A 19,374-nucleotide genomic window follows, 5' to 3' on the forward strand; every position below is an offset into this window, starting at 1 on the left:
TCGGAAAAGGGTGGAGTGCCCTCTCCGGGTCGGTGATGAGATCCTTCCCCAAGTGGTGGAGTTCAAGTATCTTGGGGTCTCGTTCACAAGCGAGGGTAAGAGGGAGCGGGAGATAGACAGGCGGATCGGTGTGGCGTCTGCAGTAATGCGGACTCTGCGCCGGTCCGTAGTGGTGAAGAAGGAGCTGAGCCGAAAGGCAAAGCTCTCGATTTACCAGTCGATCTACGTTCCTACTCTCACCTATGGTCACGAGCTGTGGGTCGTGACCGAAAGAACAAGATCCCGGATACAAGCGGCCGAAATGAGTTTCCTCCGCAGGGTGTCCGGGCTCTCCCTTAGAGATAGGGTGAGAAGCTCGGTCATCCGGGAGGGACTCTGTGTCGAGCCGCTACTACTCCGTTTTGAGAGGAGCCAGCTGAGTTGGATCGGGCATCTGGTTCGGACACCTCCCCGGAGAGGTGTTCCGGGCGTGTCCCACCGGCGGGAGGCCCCGGGGACGACCCAGTCACGCCGGAGAGACTATGTCTCGGCTGGCCTGGGAACGCCTTGGGATCCTGCCGGAGGAGCTGGTTGAAGTGGCTGGGGGGGGGGAGAGAAGTCTGAGCTTCCCTCTTAAAGCTGCTGCCCCCGCGAACGGACCACGGAGCAATCGGAAGATGATGGATGGATGGCCGTTTTCGCTCACTTGTGTCACACATAAAATTGCCAGGCCCAAACCTTAAACCCTAACCCTTTGAAATGATTGTTTCCTCCCAAAAATTTGTCAATGATTTTAACCGTTCATTCAGTCGCCCCTCCCATTCCAATTGGATCGCTGTCGACGGCAGCCAAAAGAGGTCAGCATTTCTTGGTGAGGTGGGGCTGCTCACCGTCACAGTTTTTGGCTTTGGGTACCCAAAGTGAACCTGTCTTTTGGAAAAAGCCATTTTACGTCTCACTGCAGTAGGGTCTTAAAAATGGTACGACGCTGAATTGCAGGCGGTCTATCGGTAGTGTTTCGCAACGCTTCTCGCGTCGTCTCGGAGACCGTTTCTAGTCGAGTAAGATGAAAAGGTCACGTTCCCGAGTGGCACTACATTGAAGATGCGTGACGGCAACCGCGTGGAAAAACAAAACCAAATATTTATTATCCGATTTAAAAGACGAGTCAAAGGGAAAGAAAAACAAAAACGCTCAAGCGGGACTCGTCCGTTTTTCGCCGCTTCCGAGCGGCGTCTCGCCTCAAAGTCGTTAGCCGGGCGAGCCGAGCTCCCCGTCCTCCGGCCGGGAATTAAGATGTTAGCGAAGAGAGGAGAAGGGCGGGAAGCCGGCTCGGCCCCGCTAGGTGTCGGCGTTGGCGTTGTCCTCGGGCTGCAGCTGCTCCTTCTCCAGACAGTCGTCTTGCGGCGGGCGCACTCGCTTGAAGAAGCCCAACTGGACGCCGAGAAAAAGGAAGCGGCGGGTTTAGGCGGCCGTCCGGAGCGGACGGGGCGCTTTCGGCCGAACGGCCCACCTTGTACATGACGAATATGAGCAGCGCCAGCAGCAGGAGTCCGGCCAGCACGGCCAGCGCCACCACCCAGCCGGGAACGGGCGGCGCCGCGTCCGCCACCCACAGCACCCGCACGCCGACCTGCGGTAGGAGCGCGGAAAGGTGGAGGCCGAGCCGGAGCCGACACGACCGGAGACGTCTTACCGTGGTGCTGTTAGACGGCAACGTGGCCGGAAGCTTCTTGTAAGGCATCTGGATGACGTTGAAGGAGGCGCTGGATACAAAGGAGTAGGAGCGATTCTCCGTCTCGGCCTAAACGGAAGAGAAAAACGTCAAATTGAGCGGGAGGGAGGTTGGCTACTTCAAACCCATTGGACTTCCGCTAGAGATAGAAATTCTAAACCCACGTTTCAACTACCTGAGCTTCAAAATGCCAGATGGGCCTTTCATTCGGATTGCTTTCTTTCTTTCTTTCAACATCTCCATTTTGATCCAGTTTTCAATTTCTATTCATTTTGAAATGTCTTCTCCGTTTCAAAAAGCACTTCATTTGAACTTTCCATTGAGCCTAACAATCTCCATTTTTATTTCTACATTTCTCAATGGATGGCTCCACCTACTTTGAGGAAGTTGTCCACGTGCAGCCGGGAGTAGACGAAGACGATGGCGTTCTTTTTCCTCTCTAAGCGTCCCACCTGACAGCGGAGTTTGAGGCACGCCGCGGCCGCCGAGCCGCATTCCTGTGGGCGCGCCCGAGGCTCGTCATCCGTCGCGAGCGACCTGCCGCACCGCGACGCGCCCTTTCTTACCACGGTGACCGGGTCGTTGTCGTCGCCTCCGGCGCCCTCCAGGTCCCTCTTGCGCACGCGCTTGCGTCCTTCCGTCTGTCGCTCGCCGCTGACGTTTTTCAGCGCCGCCGGGGGACTCTCAAACTGCCGGCGACAAAGCGCGCTTAGCCGACGGGTCCGCGGCGGCGGCGGCGCGGGACTCACCGTGACGTTGAGCCGGTTGAGGGCGACGTCCGCCGAGCAGTTGACGGGGCCCTCCGTGTCAAAGTGCGTGACGTAGAGGAGGGAGGCGTCGGCGTAGCCGTACGGCCACTCCACCTCCAGCGACGTGCGGCTCAGCGTGCTGGGACCCGCGTTCAGCAACTACCAAGCAAATAGGCCGCCCTTCAAAAGACCAGCGAAGGAGCGTACGGTCGAGGTCCGATCTCACCTCGTAGACGTGCACGATTTGCGGTCCCACGTCGTCTCCGGTGAGCGGAGGAACTCTGGACTTCCAGTTGGCCACGGGAAGCAACACCTGACCGGGAGACGACGTGCTACAAACGCGACACGTTTCTTCTTAAATTGCCACACCGATTGCTCATTTTAAAAAATGTATTTATATTCTCGAAAAAAGGGAAAATACAGATTTTGGTTTATTTGAAAAAAAACAGGACTTTTTATGACATTTTCAAAACAAAGTTGTTCTTAAAGAGGAAAAAAGTCAATATCTAAATAGTTACATTTTTCATTTAAAAAAAAAAGGGGGGGGGGGATTTCTATTGTTACTTATTTGCAAGAACAAAAGGACATAACAGTTATAAATATATTCTATTTATTTATTTGTTTTTCTTAAAGGGAAAAATGACACGGCAGCCCAGATTTTGCCCTATTGACCCGAGTTCGACACCTGCGATTTACAGTCATCCCTGGTTTTTGGCAGTTTTCTTTTTCAGACCAGAACCCGCTGGTATGATATGTGAAAAACTGCAAAGTAGCGAGCCTAGAAAAAAAAATGTTTGCGTTTTGCGTGTTCAATGTATTTAGCATTGGAAAGAGAAACACGTGTTTTTTCACTTTGTTTCCCAAAGTTTAATAAAAAATAAACTTGGATGAATATATATATATACAGTCCCTGACAAAAGTCTTGTCGCTTACCCATTTTGTAGAAACAATTGCTAATAACCTGACTTTTAATGATTCAATTGGTTTGAGAAATGGCTCATATGAAAGCTAAGACCCTCCCAAATGATGTTGAATGTACAAAAATGAAAAAAGATGTATCATTTAATGAAGACATAAAGGTCCAATTTTGGCAAGACCAACGTTTTGTCGCCGACAGAAGGTCGTGTGAAAAATTGAACAAAAAATGTACTTCAAATACAAAAATATGTTACATAACACAAGCGAATGAAGTAGTGGTGCTGTGAGATCCAAATGTAATATTTTGTATGACTTCCGTGTGCCAAACTTCACTGTTTCGTGGCAAAAGGGGGATTTTTCAGATGAATCTTCCATTGAATTACACCACAGTGGCCGCAAATATTGCAGGAGACCGACTGGAGCCCGCGTGGATCTGAGAGAACAGTGAAGTTTGGTGGTGGCAAGATCATGGTCTGGGGTTACATCCAGTATGGGGGTGTGAGGGAGATCTGCAGGGTGGAAGGCAACATAAATAGTCTGAAATATCACAAATCTTAGCTGCCTCTTACATTCCTAACCATAAAAAGGGACCAATTCTGCAGCAGGATGGTGCGCCGTTGCATATTTCAATCTCTACCTCAAAGTTCCTCAAGTCAAAGAAGATCCTCCAGGACTGGCCAAAACAGTCACCAGACATGAACGGGATGAAAGAGGAAGCATGGAAGACGAAACCCAAGAATGTTGATGAACTCTGGGAGGCGTGCAAGACTGCTTTCTTTGATGTTCCTGATGACTTCATCAATAAATCCGAACCGCACGGATGCAGTCCTTCAAGCCCATGGAAATCATACAAAATATTACATTTGGATCTCACAGCTCCACTACTTATTCGCTTATGTTATGTAACATATTTTTGTATTTGAAGCAAGGCGGGCCTGGCCTATACGCAGACTATGCAGCTGCTTAGGGCCCCTGACCACCTGGGGGCCCCCAATCTGGCAACCTCATTTTATACGTTGTTAATAGAGCATCGTGAAAAATGTGGCGCGCATTGCCATTTATCGATGCAAACATCCATTTTCTTGTCGTTACAATCAGGCAACCTGGGGAGTGACATTGAACCTGCTTTGCGATGATTGGTGCTCAAACTTGCTTGGAAAACAGACGCACGAATATGTCGAAGAGAATTTATCCTTCTGGAGCAGAGAAACGAAAAATCTGATGAATATACAAAATATGGACGTATGGTTTGGATTGCATGTATGGGTTTCACGGTACACTGTGACAAAATGGTGGGCCAAAAATATGGGCCCCTTGGCATTATTTTGCTTAGGGCCCCCAAATGGCCTGGGCCGGCCCTGATTTGGCGTACATTTTTTGTTCAATTTTCACACGACTGTGTAGGCGACAAAACCTTTCTTTTGACCTTTATGTCTTCATTAGATGATATTCATTTTGGTACATTCAACATCATTTGGAAGGGTCTTAGCTTTCATATGAGCCAGTTCTGAAACCAATTGAATCATTAAAAGTCAGGTTAGTAGCAATTGTTTCTACAAAATGGATAAGCGACAAGACTTTTGTCAGGGACTGTATATACAGTGGGGCAAATAGGTATTTAGTCAACCACTAATTGTGCAAGTTCCTCCACTTGAAAATATTAGAGAGGCCTGTAATTGTCAACATGGGTAAACCTCAACCATGAGAGACAGAATGTGGGGGGGGACAGAAAATCACAGTGTTTAAATTTTAAAGAATTTATTTGCAAATCATGGTGGAAAATAAGTATTTGGTCTATACCAAAAGTTCATCTCAATACTTTGTTATGTACCCTTTGTTGGCAATAACGGAGGCCAAACGTTTTCTGTAACTCTTCACAAGCTTTTCACACACTGTTACTGGTATTTTGGCCCATTCCTCCATGCAGATCTCTAGAGCAGTGATGTTTTGGAGCTGTCGTTGAGCTACACGGACTTTCAACTCCCTCCTCACCCCGTGGCTATCATGATAACAAGAACGGTGAGCTAAAATCCCAGAACCACACGGGGGGACCTAGTGAATGACCTACAGAGAGCTGGGACAACAGTAACAACTATCAGTAACACAATGCGCCGCCAGGGACTCAAATCCTGCACTGCCAGACGTGTCCCCCTGCTGAAGAAAGTACACGTCCAGGCCCGTCTGCGGTTCGATAGAAAGCATTTGGATGATCCAGAAGACGACTGGGAGAATGAGTTACAGATTCTCTTGTTTGGAGGAAAAAGAACACTGAATTGCACCATACCCACTGTGAAGCATGGGGGTGGAAATATCATGCTTTGGGGCTGTTTTTCTGCAAAGGAAAGAATGAATGAGGCCATGTATCGAGAGATTTGGAGTGAAAATCTCCTTCCATCAGCAAGGGCATTGAAGATGAGACGTGGCTGGGTCTTTCAGCATGACAATGATCCCAAACACACAGCCAGGGCAACTTTGTAAGAAGCATTTCAAGGTCCTGGAGTGGCCTAGCCTGTCTCCAGATCTCGAGCCCATAGAAAATCTGCGGAGGGAGTTGAAAGTCCGTGTTGCCCAATGACAGCCCCAAAACATCACAGCTCTAGAGGAGATCTGCATGGAGGAATGGGCCAAAATACCAGCAACAGTGTGTGAAAAGCTTGTGAAGAGTTACAGAAAACGTTTGGCCTCCGTTATTGCCAACAAAGGGTACATAACAAAGTACTGATTTTGGTATTGACCAAATACTTCTTTTCCACCATGATTTGCAAATAAATTCTTTAAAAATCAAACAATGTGATTTTCAGTTTGTTTTTCACATTCTGTCTCTCATGATTGAGGTTTACCCATATTGACAATTACAGGCCTCTCTCATATTTTCAAGTGGGAAAACTTGCACAATTAGTGGTTGACTAAATACTTATTTGCCCCACTGTATATATATATATATATATATATATATTTAAAGGTTTTTAAGCACTTGAAATGTAATAATTATGGTAAGTGTTTAACATGCCACTGTCCCACTGAATTATTTTTAAACAAGTAGAAAAATGCTTGTCTTCACGTAATGCTTCATTCAAGTTAAACAATGATTAACGCACACATGTGGCGCTTTTGAAGTTCGCGTCTCTGGTAAGATCAAACCCAAATATCTGTCAATCATCGTTAACTTTAATAAGCAACTCCAGCGCACCGCCTGACCAACAAAGAGGAGGGTGAGTGAGACTAAAAAAAAAAGGGACTGAGGACGCCAAGTAGCTAGGGATCAAAGTAGAGAGCGAGATTACCCTCGTATGGAAACTTGTGCGACCACGATCAGTTTGGTGATACTGGACACTCTGGCGCTGGTGTTGTTGAACTGGTTAGAACTGGGGGGGTAAAAAAGAGGGGGCGTCATATACTCACTCCGGAGCGTTCCCTCCCTCCCTCCCGTTTTTCCCGGAGTAGCGCGACGGACCTGACCATCTGCAGGTCGAAGCGCACGTCGGCGTCGTCCTCCGACAGCTGGTGGACGCTGAAGCGCAACTCGGCCCGCACCTGCCGACCCGTCGTCAGCCAAACGCTCGTCAAGGGCGGCGGACGGACTCACCTTGGTTCCCCCCTTCATAGGGTTCCCCAGGTCGCACACCACCATCTTGGTACGGTTCTCCTTCTTGTAGGCGCACGACAGCCGGCTCAGCGCCTGGACACGAGCGGCGGGCGCGTCAGACGGTACCGCTCCCGCCCGGCGTCCCGCTTCGCTCGGCCTCGCCGTTACCTGGCCGCGCACCACGCCGGTAAAGTCGGCCCGCGGCGGAGGGAAGACGTGAAGCTCGGCCTCGTAGGCGCCCTCGCCGCGGTTCTCGGCGTTCACCGTCAGCGTCACGGCGTTGTCGTCGCCCACCGCCATCTCCGCGCGGTCGCTGTCGACGCGGCGTCAGTCGGGGGGCGCGGACGCGAGCGGACGGCGGCGCTCACCTTTCCACCGACAGCCGCAGGTCGGGTTTGCACACGTTGTCTTTGCCGCAGTCCAGCAAGATGTGAGCCTGCCGGAATGAGGTCACCGAGAGTTTGTCGTCGCCCGCCGGCTAAGGGAGCGCTCACCTGGCGGGTGACGTTGGGAGGCGCCGCCGCGTCCAGGACGGGCAGCAGTCCGTTCGCGTCTCCGGCGCGCCGATAGTCCAAAGCGTATTCCAGAACCACCGAGATGGGCGTGATCTTGTCTCGGAAATCGCGATCGTCCTAGGCGGTGCAAAAGTGAGAAAAATGAGGAGGAGGACCGCCGCCGCCCTTACCCTGAGGAAGACCTGCTGCTCCTCGCACGCCGGGTCTCCACCGTTGACCAGCGTGACGTTCTTGGCGTAGCTGACGCTTCGCCCGTGTAGGAAGAGAACCCGCTTGGCCGCCTCCTTCTGCTTCAGACGGTCCAACAGAACGTCCACGCGGAACGCTGAGCGGCGACAAAGCGGCCCGTCACGCGCGGGGACCGCCCAAAACGCCCCGGCGGCCACTCACTGAGAGAGGCTGGCGCTCCTCGGCCGCCGGCTTTCAGGCAGTACTTGACCTTGAAGCTGCGCGTGGGCGAGCGCGGCCGTTAGACGGAGACGGAAGGCGACGACGATGACGCGAACGAGCGCTCACCAGGACACGGACGCGCCGGAGCCGGGAAGGGTGCAGCTCTTCTCCTCCGGGTTGACGATTTGCGGGGCGACGTCCAGCGTGGCGTTGACGCCGATGACGGGACGCGCTCTGCACGCGCGCACATAAGGCCGGCCGCACCCCTCGCGGTAGGGAGCAAAAATACGAGGGCGCTCGCTTACCTGTACAAAACAGCCCTGTCCGCTCCAAACGCTCCCACGAGTAAATCTGTGAGACGCAAAGCAGCATTTACACACAGTCTAAAGAACATTCGGCCTAAGCGGGCAAATTCAAAGCGCACAGGTCTACAAGCAAAATGCTAAAAGAAATTTGGCTCCCTAAATAAGGTCAAAAATGTTTTTATGAGCCGAAAATTGATTGCGTGGACAAAACACATGACATTTCATGTCAAATGAGGCCATTTGTAAAAGTATCTTTGCAATAACTGACCTTCACAAGCAGAATTCTTTTCCAATTCAAGTACCATTTGGCCATTTTTATCTCTGAAGCAGATCATTTTCTCATCTGAGATCTTTGAACTCATGACTCCAAAATGTCATCATCTCTCCCGTTTCATGTTACAACAAATGTAATCATAATCCGTTTTTTCGTTACGGCAAAATGACTCTTCTGACCTCTTGACCGCAAAATTGACTGTTTGATCATCCCTGGGTGATGGTCTCCTTGACCTCCCTCTATGACCTTTGATCCCAAAATATCATCCCCAAACCACTTGCTTTTATATCCTCTGAATTTGATCGCACGATTCCTTCTGGGTTCCTGGCATCAGTCAGGGCGAATGTTCCATTGAAAAAATGAAAAGTACTCGGACATTTGCGCAAAAGCGAGCCGTTCGAAAAAGGAGCCGTCTGCACTCCTTCGACTCGGCGCCGTCTACCTGGATAGCCGTTGCGGTCGATGTCGGTGTTTCCCGCCATGGAGTAGCCAAAACTAGCCGGCATGTAGCTGGAGGCCCACTTGCCCTCGAGGACCTGAAAGGTGCCGACGTAAGCCGCGGCGCAACTGGCGAGCGCGCCCCGATAAGGTTTACCTGCGAGGGCGCCGGCGAGGGTCCCTGCGGGCCGCCGTTGTGGATGTACACCCGGCCCAAGTGCCGCGGACCGCCATAAGGGGCCGAGATGGCCACGTCTGCCAAAAAGCCGGCGTCGTCGTTAGTAAATAGCCTATCCGAGTGGGCGCTTAATATTGGGGGAATTCCACGCCGGCCGCCGCCTATCGCGGCCTTTCCGGCGAGTCCTTCGTCCGTTCGCGTCGGGCCGACGTTCCGCTATCGCTACGGTACGTCAACGGAAGGGGGGCGCGGCACGGCTCTCCTACCGTTGTAGCCGTCCATGTCCAGATCTCCCAGCGCGGCCACGGACGAGCCGTATCGGGCGTACACTTGGGAGCCCGTCAGCGTCTGCGCCGGCCCGAAGGAGAAGCCTCCTCTGCCCAAAAAGACGCTCACCTACGGGAGGCGCGCCGCATCCGGACGTGAACGCTCGATGGCGAATGCGCGGGTGGTGGGCGGGGCTTTACCTGTCCGACCTCCCGGAGCTTTCCGTCGGAACCTCGGTCCATAAAGAGAGGCGCGCCCACCAGCAGGTCTATCAAACTGAAGGCGTGCGTGCGTGCGTGCGTGCGTTCAATTCCATAAAACTTTGTAGGTTAGAACGCATCTCTCCAGACTCACCCGTCTCGGTTGACGTCGCTGGCGGCGACCGAGTGGCCGAAGTAGGCCGCCATCTTGGAGGGACGGAAAGAGGGAAGGTGAGATCAGAACATTGAAATGTCTTTATATTTTATTAACTGGCGTATATTTCCAATCCATAACTAATGAGTAGCACATCATGTCCAACATCTGGCTTAAAAAAGTGTGGATGTTCTGCCTTCGCTGGCAAAGTCAATTTATTGGCGTGCACTTTCTATTTATGGTTTGAGATTGAATGGAACTTTATTGAAAATGCTCACTTTAAAGCATTCTGTTCCTTTAAGAGACCGCTTGCTTGAGACAGGTCACGTGATCTCACACCGTGAGAGCATTTACCCGTGTCCTCCCACGCTCCCACGTAGTACCTATATACATCCCATGCACTCGTCGGGATGTATCTTTTATGTTTGTTAAATGTATTGGTTTCAATATTTCCGAGCATTATCACGAAATGTGTATATTGAGAGACGTAAGAGTTAGTACATGCTGTTCGTTGTGTCTTAGCACTTGTTGCTCACTTGGTGTAATACGCGCCACCTTGTGGCCATATCAAGTCATTCCTAGGCTTGCGATTCATTCATTTCTTGCCAAATGCTGCCATCATGCGGTCATTTCGTGTCATTTCAACCTGCAATTCAATGTGTGTCATTTGTAGCGTTTTATGGGAGATATTCACGTTGTTTACAACGATACAACTATTTGACAGTTTAGTTTCATTTAAGAAGATATTTACATCTATTTAATATTTAGTCAATTATATATTATTATTGTGTCTATAAGATCATTTAATTCATCTTTACGGAAAAGAAAAACACAAATGTTTTTGTTTTCTGTCAGTTTCACCCTTTCAATTAGCATTAAACCTGGAGTCAACTGGTCTTCAGAGTCGTGATGAGCGGAAGGTTACTGCCTTGGTGTACAGCACGCACATAGGAGGGCAGGACAGTGGAGCATTAAAAAAGCTCATCAAGGAATAATATAAATCAGCAAAATTGCTGGTTGTTCAGGCACGAGTCATAAAAAACAATTTCACAGCAATTTGAATCTGGGGAGAAATGAAAATCTAAAGCGTCAACCAAAACTATTACGACCTCGGTCTGTACACCTGATACCTTATTTTTTTGGTTTTCTTTTAATCAGCTGTCTTGCGTTTCAAATGAGAAGATGCCAAAAACAAAACTATTCTATTTGTCATATCGGAAAATCTCGGCCGAAATGTTGTGAGGACGCTTTCGCGGGACGCTCCGGAGCACGTGTCCGGCCGCCGTTCAGAGCGCTCACCTGACTACCCGTGAAGTTGACCATGGACTCCATATTGTGTCCGTTGAAAATGTTCACCTTAAAGGCAATGCGCGTACGTCAGCAAACTGGGAAGGCGCGAAGGGCCAGCGGCGGGCCACTCACGTAACCTAGCGCCTTGTCGCCCCGGGGAACGCCCGTCACGTAATCTGCCGCCACATAGGATCAAAACCGAGCGTGAGAAAGAACGTCCCTTCGCGCTAAGCGCGCGACGAGCGCTACCTTCTTTCCCGTCGCCGTTGAAGTCTCCGACGGTCACGGAATAGCCTGAAACGGAACCGGCGGCGGGTGAGCGTCAAAAGGCCGCCGAGGCGGTAGCGGGCCCGGCTTTTTCTGACCCAGGTAACTGTCGTCGTACTGCGCGCCGGCCGTCTTGGTGGCCAAGGTGTTTCCGTAGGGGCTGATGAAACTGCCGTCCGAGCGGGCCAGGATTTCCGACACGTCGTCCGATATCAGCTGACCTGCAAAAAAAAAAAAAAAGAGCGGCGGAAGTTCACGGGGGATCTACCGCCGCCTATAAGCGATCTCATTGGAAGCCATTAACGGCGCCGGCCGGCCACGACGGCGGGGATCGATCGGACGGCGAGCGCCGTCGATGGCGGTCGGGCTGGAAAGTCTCATTCCGAGTCCGTCGACAGAGGCCTCAAAATACCAATGTGAAATGTGCCCCGACAGTTACGAATTGTTGTATTGAGTTGGAATGGGCGACGCTGGCATCAAATCATTTGTCGCTAGCTCCGTTTTACGAGCTTGTCAGAGCGCAGGGCTGTCAGTACACGTAGGCGGCCAACGATTGTGCTTTCAGTGCTATAGACGGCAACAGAAGTCGGATGGCTTGAAATGGTTCCAAGTGTACGTGATTAGAGTGCACACTTGAGTAGGGGTGGCCAACGGGGACTTAGGGACCCTTATACGGAATAACAGGAGTGTCAAAAGGAATAAATTGGGAATCAATTGAATCAAAATTTAAAGGTATATTTTGTCATTGACCTTCGCCTTTTGTCATTGAAAAACAAATGTATAGTATGCATCTTTGTCTTCCCCATTTTTCCCCCCTTAAAGGGATCCACGGATAGAAAGATTTGTAGTTCTTAAAAGATAAACGTTAGTACAAGTTATTATAATTTGATATTGAAACCCCTCTTGATGTTTTCGTTTTTATACAATTTGTAAAAATTATTTGAACTAGTAAGTCGCCATTGTTGTTGACGTCACAGGGCCATGCTGCCAGAATTCTACCTGTCACTCGTAAAAAAAAAAAAAAAAAAAAAACGTGTCATTCTTTAATTATGTAAGGTAGTGATTTGACTACGCCACAAGGTTTCAATGGCGAGTTTTACATTAATTAGGGATCAACCCAATGAGTGCGTTTTTTTCCCCTTGACTGACGCTGTAGTTTCTTTAATCCACAGTGAGAGAGAGAAAGGAGAGTGGACACGGGCATTCAGATTCATTGCTCGGACCGCGCCATTTATTGGCATAAGCTTCGGCAATTCTTTCACAACACACATAAGGATCATATAGTGAAAATACTACCATACTCCAGGGACGTGCGGTGAGGTTCCAAATATATAAACCAAAAAGGGTAGCTTATTCAATTGGCTACTGGTTATTTCATATCTCATCAGCATTCTTCACAAAACACGCACACACGGTACATATTATCGATACGTAAAAGTAAGAAAATAACATGCATTTGCTCTACACCCTCAATGTGTTGGTCGTCGCAATTCTATAATTCATGCAACATAAATGAGAGTAAAGAGTGGTGTACAAAACCACAGAATTCAATTCTGACCTTTAGTGAAATATTCAGTTGTTTTTAAAACTTTTAATTCTGATACTTTAATCAATTGATTACAGATTGCTAAACAAAAAGTGTGAAAAGAAAAACAAAGAAAATTTTATTTAAGGCCAAAATTTAGTTTTTAAATATTCTATTGTATTTTTCTTGGTCTAAGCTCTTTTTTTTTTTTTTTTTTTTTTTTTTTAATAAGATTGAAATGAAAACTGTTTGTGCTCTTGCGCCTGTCCTTCACCACAAAAACCGGCGTTACTTTGGAAGGGCATAGGTTTGGTATTAACATTCGTAGGGACGATATAACAGCATAACCTGCATGTAGGTACACTTTTTGCTGGGGACGGGACATTAATTAGACCAAACAGATTGGATGAAGGGGGCAAAGGGCCACATTTCTCATGTATATGAACCTAATTAATTAATAGGCAAAATAATCAATGCAAAATAAATCCTTATCTTCTGATAATAACTTTTACATGCATTGGTTCAGATGATACACTGTTCGATTCAAACCTTTGTTTTCAAAAAATACTAAAGAAACATTTTGAAAACTTCCTGAATAAATGTCTGGTTTTTATTAGCAAACATAAACATGATGAAAATAATTCACTTAATAATGGTAGGGTCAATTCTATCCTTACAACATATGGAACTATTGAAAGATCTAAATTCTCTATATAACTGAACATTATATCATGCAAAAAAGGTAAGGTTGCTTAAAAGTTGGTGGGGACAATTTTAGCATCCTGAAAAGTTGGTAGTGTTATTTATGTCCCTACCGTCCCTATGCAAACCTACGCCCTTTTTGTAAAAGTCCTCCTTATTTTCCTTTACTTTAAAAAAAATCTCTCCGCCTCAATGGAGAGGATTGCTTCTGTGTTCTATTTGACAAGCCAGAAAACACAAATGTCTAGCTAACCTTTCATCTTTCTCAGCAAAACCATGTAATCGTTCTACATATATGCCACGTTTAGAGGAGCTTACACGCTCATCGTTACCACGAAATGTTAACTCCTGTTTAGCTAGGATGCAGGTTGCATTAATGAGGTCTTTCAAACTCTTTACCTTAGCATTGCGGATGCTACCGTTGAGCTTCCGCTGTTCGTCAAAGCCAAATCGATCCTTGAGCGTCCAAAAGTTTTTAAAGCAATCAGGCTTTGAATGTGAGTGGTCGAGCCCTCATGTTTGCTGAGGCTTCGTGGTAGTTTTTTAATGTCACAATATCTCGTGTTAGTCCAGACATTGGCACAAGTTGAGGAAAAAAAGGCAGGGAAAGCAGCAAAGCCGATTTTTTCGAAGGACAGCCACATAGCCAGTCTTTTTTTCGGGTGTACCAGTCCGTTTGAAAAGCGCGAGTTATCTTCTGTTCCGTAGTTTGAAGCAAACCTTTTAGCTCCAGTGTTGTGTTAACCGCGTCCACATTTACGGAAAGTCCAGTTTCACGTACGCCCCCTTGCAGTGCGGCAGAGTACTATCTGCCGCAACCTGTGCCTTTTCACTGCGGTTTTATTTCCCATCAGCAAAACTAAATATGTCGCTAACAAACATTCAACTTTAAGGGATAAAGACATTAGCCAGACTGTGGAAAATCAGGTCAAATAAACGTATCTGGAAACATTATAATGGCGACATGCAGATGTACGGCAACCAGCACGCTCCAATTCCATGTATCAACCCAGTTTGTAATGGATTGCGCAATCAGAGGTGAGGCTGTACTCGTTGCTGCCGCACCTCTCGTTTCATTTCTTTATTTGAACAGGAAATAGGCAAATTCAGCAATTTTGACTATAAAAAATGCTTGAAATGAGTCATACATAAAGAGCAATGGACAAATATTCATATAAATTTGATGCTATCATTATTTTTTTGTCATGATGACAGGTGAGGCTCTGCCTCACCTGCCTCCCCTGACCGCACGTCACTGTATTAAATACTCTTATCTCCCCCAACATTTGTTGAAAGTGCTTCAATCTGTATTACTGAGGCCCTATTCTCACACAGTTAACACAACAATGCAACGAAAACTGGCATTCACAATCAAAATAGATGCGCAAAATACACATAAAACTTACTCAGACTTTGGTCAAACTATATTTAAACATTTTAGCAACTGCTTGAGCTCAACAAATACACTACATGGCAATATTTAGTCACAATACACAAACTATGATGCTGGGAGCCATTTTCAGGAGTCTTGTGAAGACAACACTCAAATGAACGTGAATCACAATAGATCCAGTCTAAAAAAAACAGGGAGCTACGGCATCAGTTGAGGGACAAAATACACTCATTGGCTTGGTGTCTTATTAATGTAAAACTCACCATTTGACCCCTTCTAGTGTATTTAACTCACTACCTTACATCATTAGAGTGACTGAAGTACGGCAGCGTGGCCCTGTGACATCAACAACAATGGCGAGCTACTCATCTATTTTTTGATTTCAAATTTTCCAAAATGTATTCAAACGAAAACATTAAGAGGGGTTTTAATATCAAATTATTATTACTCGTACCATCTTTTAAGAACTACATGTCTTTTTGTCCGTGGTTCCCTTTAAAAAAAAAATCTCGTCGTCTAGCGAGACGAGCGGCCGGCCAAAGGCACGCGCCCGGACTTGCCCGCGACACACCCCGATGACTCATCGTCGGCAGAAGGGAAGCAGACGACGGCCGCTTTTTTCTGCTCTGAATAAAAGTTTTTTGAGATAGAATAAGGCGAGCCTCATTTTGAAAAGAAAATGACGCGCGCGCACAGACGGACTTCCTTTTTTGAGCGGTCTCTTTTCCCGCCGTGGCCTTCAAATGCCAGCAGAACTAATCGAGGGGGTGGCCGTGCCCACAGCGAGCTTAAAGTTCACATCGCTTCTTGTTCAAACAACAGGAAACGTCGGCGACGCCCTGGGGCCGCTAATGCGACCGACTATCTAAATGACGCTCCGGCCGCAGGAGTGCGCTTTCAGTGCCCTTCCTGACGAAATACATCCAACGCTCATTTTAAAATCATATTAGATCATATTGACGTCAGTTTCGGGCTAATATGCATATGTCAGTGCCTTACTGGCACTTGGTTTTGTCCAAAAAAGACAAAACCTTGGCACTATTTTGATTTCGGTAATTACTACAATGGTACAATGCAGGCACTTTTTCCATACCTGAAGTGGTCAGTTCTCTTAATTTTCATAGAATGTTTATTTGGAAAACCTTCAAATTGTTACATTTATCATTATTAAAGCATCCAGTCCAAATACAATTAGCCATAATGCGTGAAAAGTCCACGACAGACCGCATCTATCGGTATCGGATTTTTGGAGTTGGACAATATCGGTTCAAAAGTCACCGTTGCGAAACGAGTAAAAACCAGGCCCTGTACCTTGCCAGTAGAAGCTTCCGGGTCCTCCCACCACCACTCGCTTGTCCGACTGCAAAACAAAAGAGAATTAGCGTCGGTCGACCCCGCCTGGCCCGAGCTCACCTTGAGAAAGTCGGCGCTGAAGCCGGCCTGGCAGAAGCCCTGCCCCTCCGGAGAGCCGGCGCCTGCCAAAAAAGGACAATAGTCAGCCGCGACGGGACGGCGGTCGGTCGGTCGGACGAGGCCGGTCGCGCGCGCGCGCACTGGATCGACAGGGCGAGTACTCCACCACCGTGCCGTCTTTCTTCAGGAAGCACGTCCCCACCGGCTCGCGCTCCGACACGCCGAAGGTGGACCACTGGTAGAGCGGCGCGCACGCCTGACGCCGCCGGCGATAACGACACGTAGAATGAAAAGGGGTTCGGACGCCCGCCCCCGCCTCGCCCGCCTCACCAGGATGTGCTCGCCGTCCGAGCGCACGGAGGCGCCCAACCACTGCTTGGATTTGAACTCCATCTGAGCACCGTCCGCGTTCTTCCTCTCACCTGCCAAAAGTACTCATTCAGTGCCATCCAGCCTTCCGTTATTGGTGTGTGTGTGTGTGTGTGTGTGTGTGTGTGTGTGTGTGTGTCTGATAAGGCCTGACAAAACCATTTCCGCACAGGAAGCGCTCCTATATTTATAGCGAATTTCGTTTTTTTCTGTGTGGAAAGTGTCAAACTGGACGGCATCCCTCTCGTCTTCCTCTTAGTTTTGAAATCTCTTCCTGCGTGCTTTCCGTTTTGATGACGGCTCGTCGTCGCTCACTTTGAAGTCCTACTCCTCCGTGGCGGTCCTTTATTTCAAGGATGATTCGGTCGCGGCAGCCTGTCGGTCTGCCACCGGAAGACGATGCAAACTTATCGGCGCTCGTAGGTTGCGAGTTGAGGGTAGCCTTTAGCCCGTAATAGCACACGTACCCTTCTGAATGGAGTGCAAAACAGAATACAGTGCAGTCTAATCCACACGTACAGAGCAATAATCCCAGACGCTTGACGCACGCCGGCTTCACGAGCAACAAAGACTCTTTTCTTTTGTAAGACGCACACACACACACACAATACAAACCAGCTTGTTTTTTTGGGGGGGGGGGGCGCTTTCGCCGTTACTGTTATTGTCTTATTAATATTATTTGTCGGTCATATCGCCGGGCGCACGTACCCGATGAGTCGAAGAGGATCTGGCGGCAGCCGCCGGCCCAGGGGCAGCCGTAGACGGCGCCTCGTTCCGCGACGTCGCCCGAGGCGTTGGCCCGCGGCGCCCCGATCAGGACGTCCGACCTATTGGCCGGTCAAAGGTTTGCGTTATTTGGGGGAAGGGGGGGAGAAAAACACGTTCACCACACTTGATCAGATGCTAAACACTGCGCAGTTTGGGCGGGTTTTTTTTGTTTGTTTGTTTTTTTTGGGGTGGGGGGGGGGCTGTATTATGGGTTGGTGTTTATTTAGCTTTGGAGGATATCTGAGATACTTCTATAGCAAGATGTCTAAAAGCAACAACACAGCTATTTTAGTTGCCATCTATTTTGTACCCTACATTCTCATTGTTTTGACTGCTCCAGGCAAAATTTCTGCTCATTTCAGTTATCTACATTTAATGATATTCATTCTCTTGAAAAAAGTAGATGGCTTCCTTTTTTGAGCTCAGACAACTCTTTTCCAGCTAATTCAGGCATCTGACTCACGAATGAGCGTGACCCAAAAAATCCCCCTCATTCAAACGGCCATGGATGGCAGCCCAAATAGATAGGACGTCGCCAATGTTCATTTATGAAATAACAATAAAGCAGTTGTAACACTAGTAAGACTATTAATCCGTTTCCAGATTTGGAGTCGTAGAAGTTTCATTTCCAATTTATTGTTTTTTTTTTTTTTTTAAGTTACAGTGCCAATTTATTGTTTGTTTTTTTAAAGTTACAGTGCAAGTTTGGTTTGATCGCAGCGAATGAGTTTGCCGTCGTTCAAAACATTCTGGGACAGATAAAACTCTTTGTTTTCTTTCCAATGTTGAGGCTCTGGAATTCCAGTTCCCTTGAAGCGAAATGCTCCATGATAAGGCATTCATGGCCAATGAATTGCTGTCAGGGGCAACGGTGGCGGTTGCCTAATTGGCAAGGAGAAGAAAGGACGTCGGCTTGCCAAGACGCCCAAATTGAGGAGCTCTCGTTTCCAATTATGGGCACAGAGGAAGCGCGACTTTTAGGGAGTTTCTTTTATTTCCCCCACACTCGCGCATGCGCAAACAAAAAGCAGCGTTAGCCAAATATCGCCAAAGTAGCCGAATTGGCCTGGCGAAATCAAATGGGAGACTTACCGCTGGCTGTCGGGGGCTTTAAAAAAGTCCACCGAGAAGCCGAAGTAACTGCCCGGGGGGCCGTCGTACACGGACGGCCGCTCGGCGTCCAGGTTGAAGGCGCTTCCGCCAAGCGTCAGGCACACCACCAGCGTCGCGACCGCCGAGGCCGTCGGCCGCCCGACAGCCATGGCCGCCGGGGAGACGGGACGGGACGGGAAGGAAGGACGCGAACTAAGGGCGAATCCTTGGTAAGGCGGCACCGGAGAGCTAGCGCGAGCGAAAGCCGGCCCGAACCGCGAGAAGCGGCGTCTTCGTTTGTCGTCCGCCGAGATGGGATGGGATAGAGCCCCGGAAGCCGGAGTGTCAGTCCCGCGGGCACTGCCAGTCTCGGTGCCAGTGCGTCGCGGACGCCCCGTCCCGACCCGGAGAACACAACGTGACGTCAAGCCACGTCCGCTTCGGGCCCGACAAAATAAAAGCGTAGCCAACTTTTCACCAGAAAAGATGCATTCACTTTGTCGCAGCGTTACTTGAGCTCCTGGGTGCGATGCCCGTTATCTTGCAGTCATACTTCTAGACGCCATTTTTCATGCGTTTCCTGTCCAAGCATCCACGAAGAAAATGACACTTCCGGCCTGAAGCTGGAAAATACTCGTGTACGTCCGGGAACGTCATCCAACTAAGTTGAATGAAACTTTTGTCAAATGACGAAAAGTACGGCTAAAAACAAATGGATGGATTTTCCCGAAGCGCCCGGCTGTCGCGCTTCTCAAGAGTCTCCAGGAGAGGGCGCTGTTGCTTCTGGATCCGCGCTCCCTTTTTCCTCCCAAAACGTTCATAGAATATCATAAAATATACAGTATACGTATATTACAAACACGTATT

At 48.5% G+C, this 19,374-nt stretch overlaps 1 protein-coding gene across 3 annotated transcripts; it reads right to left on the bottom strand.

The window, feature by feature from the left end:
* Nucleotides 1–1,102: 1,102 nt before the first annotated feature.
* On the bottom strand, nucleotides 1,103–18,904 carry itgav (integrin, alpha V). 3 transcript variants are annotated; one of them, XM_057851543.1, is made up of 32 exons: nucleotides 18,508–18,901; nucleotides 17,356–17,474; nucleotides 16,609–16,700; nucleotides 16,420–16,534; nucleotides 16,279–16,340; nucleotides 16,177–16,225; nucleotides 11,344–11,466; nucleotides 11,228–11,272; nucleotides 11,111–11,154; nucleotides 10,988–11,044; nucleotides 9,689–9,741; nucleotides 9,535–9,610; nucleotides 9,334–9,463; nucleotides 9,047–9,144; nucleotides 8,894–8,987; nucleotides 8,178–8,223; nucleotides 7,999–8,106; nucleotides 7,873–7,928; nucleotides 7,653–7,807; nucleotides 7,462–7,599; nucleotides 7,336–7,403; nucleotides 7,136–7,280; nucleotides 6,968–7,060; nucleotides 6,836–6,915; nucleotides 6,666–6,746; nucleotides 2,690–2,795; nucleotides 2,464–2,622; nucleotides 2,281–2,403; nucleotides 2,092–2,211; nucleotides 1,676–1,783; nucleotides 1,493–1,612; nucleotides 1,103–1,413 (listed from the first exon to the last, which is right to left on the bottom strand). In XM_057851543.1, exons 1-32 carry the CDS (start codon nucleotides 18,675–18,677, stop codon nucleotides 1,321–1,323), a joined length of 3,126 nt encoding a protein of 1,041 aa, XP_057707526.1. In that variant the 5' UTR covers nucleotides 18,678–18,901; the 3' UTR covers nucleotides 1,103–1,320. The 3 variants fall into 3 exon arrangements, with proteins under 3 accessions (XP_057707526.1, XP_057707525.1, XP_057707527.1); XM_057851542.1 differs by having other exon boundaries at nucleotides 6,968–7,280; nucleotides 18,508–18,903; XM_057851544.1 differs by lacking the exons at nucleotides 8,894–8,987; nucleotides 9,047–9,144 and having other exon boundaries at nucleotides 6,968–7,280; nucleotides 18,508–18,904.
* Between the last annotated feature and the right edge of the window lie 470 nt (nucleotides 18,905–19,374).

This window comes from Corythoichthys intestinalis, chromosome 12, assembly GCF_030265065.1.
Source record: "Corythoichthys intestinalis isolate RoL2023-P3 chromosome 12, ASM3026506v1, whole genome shotgun sequence".
Taxonomy (NCBI): Eukaryota; Metazoa; Chordata; class Actinopteri; order Syngnathiformes; family Syngnathidae; genus Corythoichthys; species Corythoichthys intestinalis.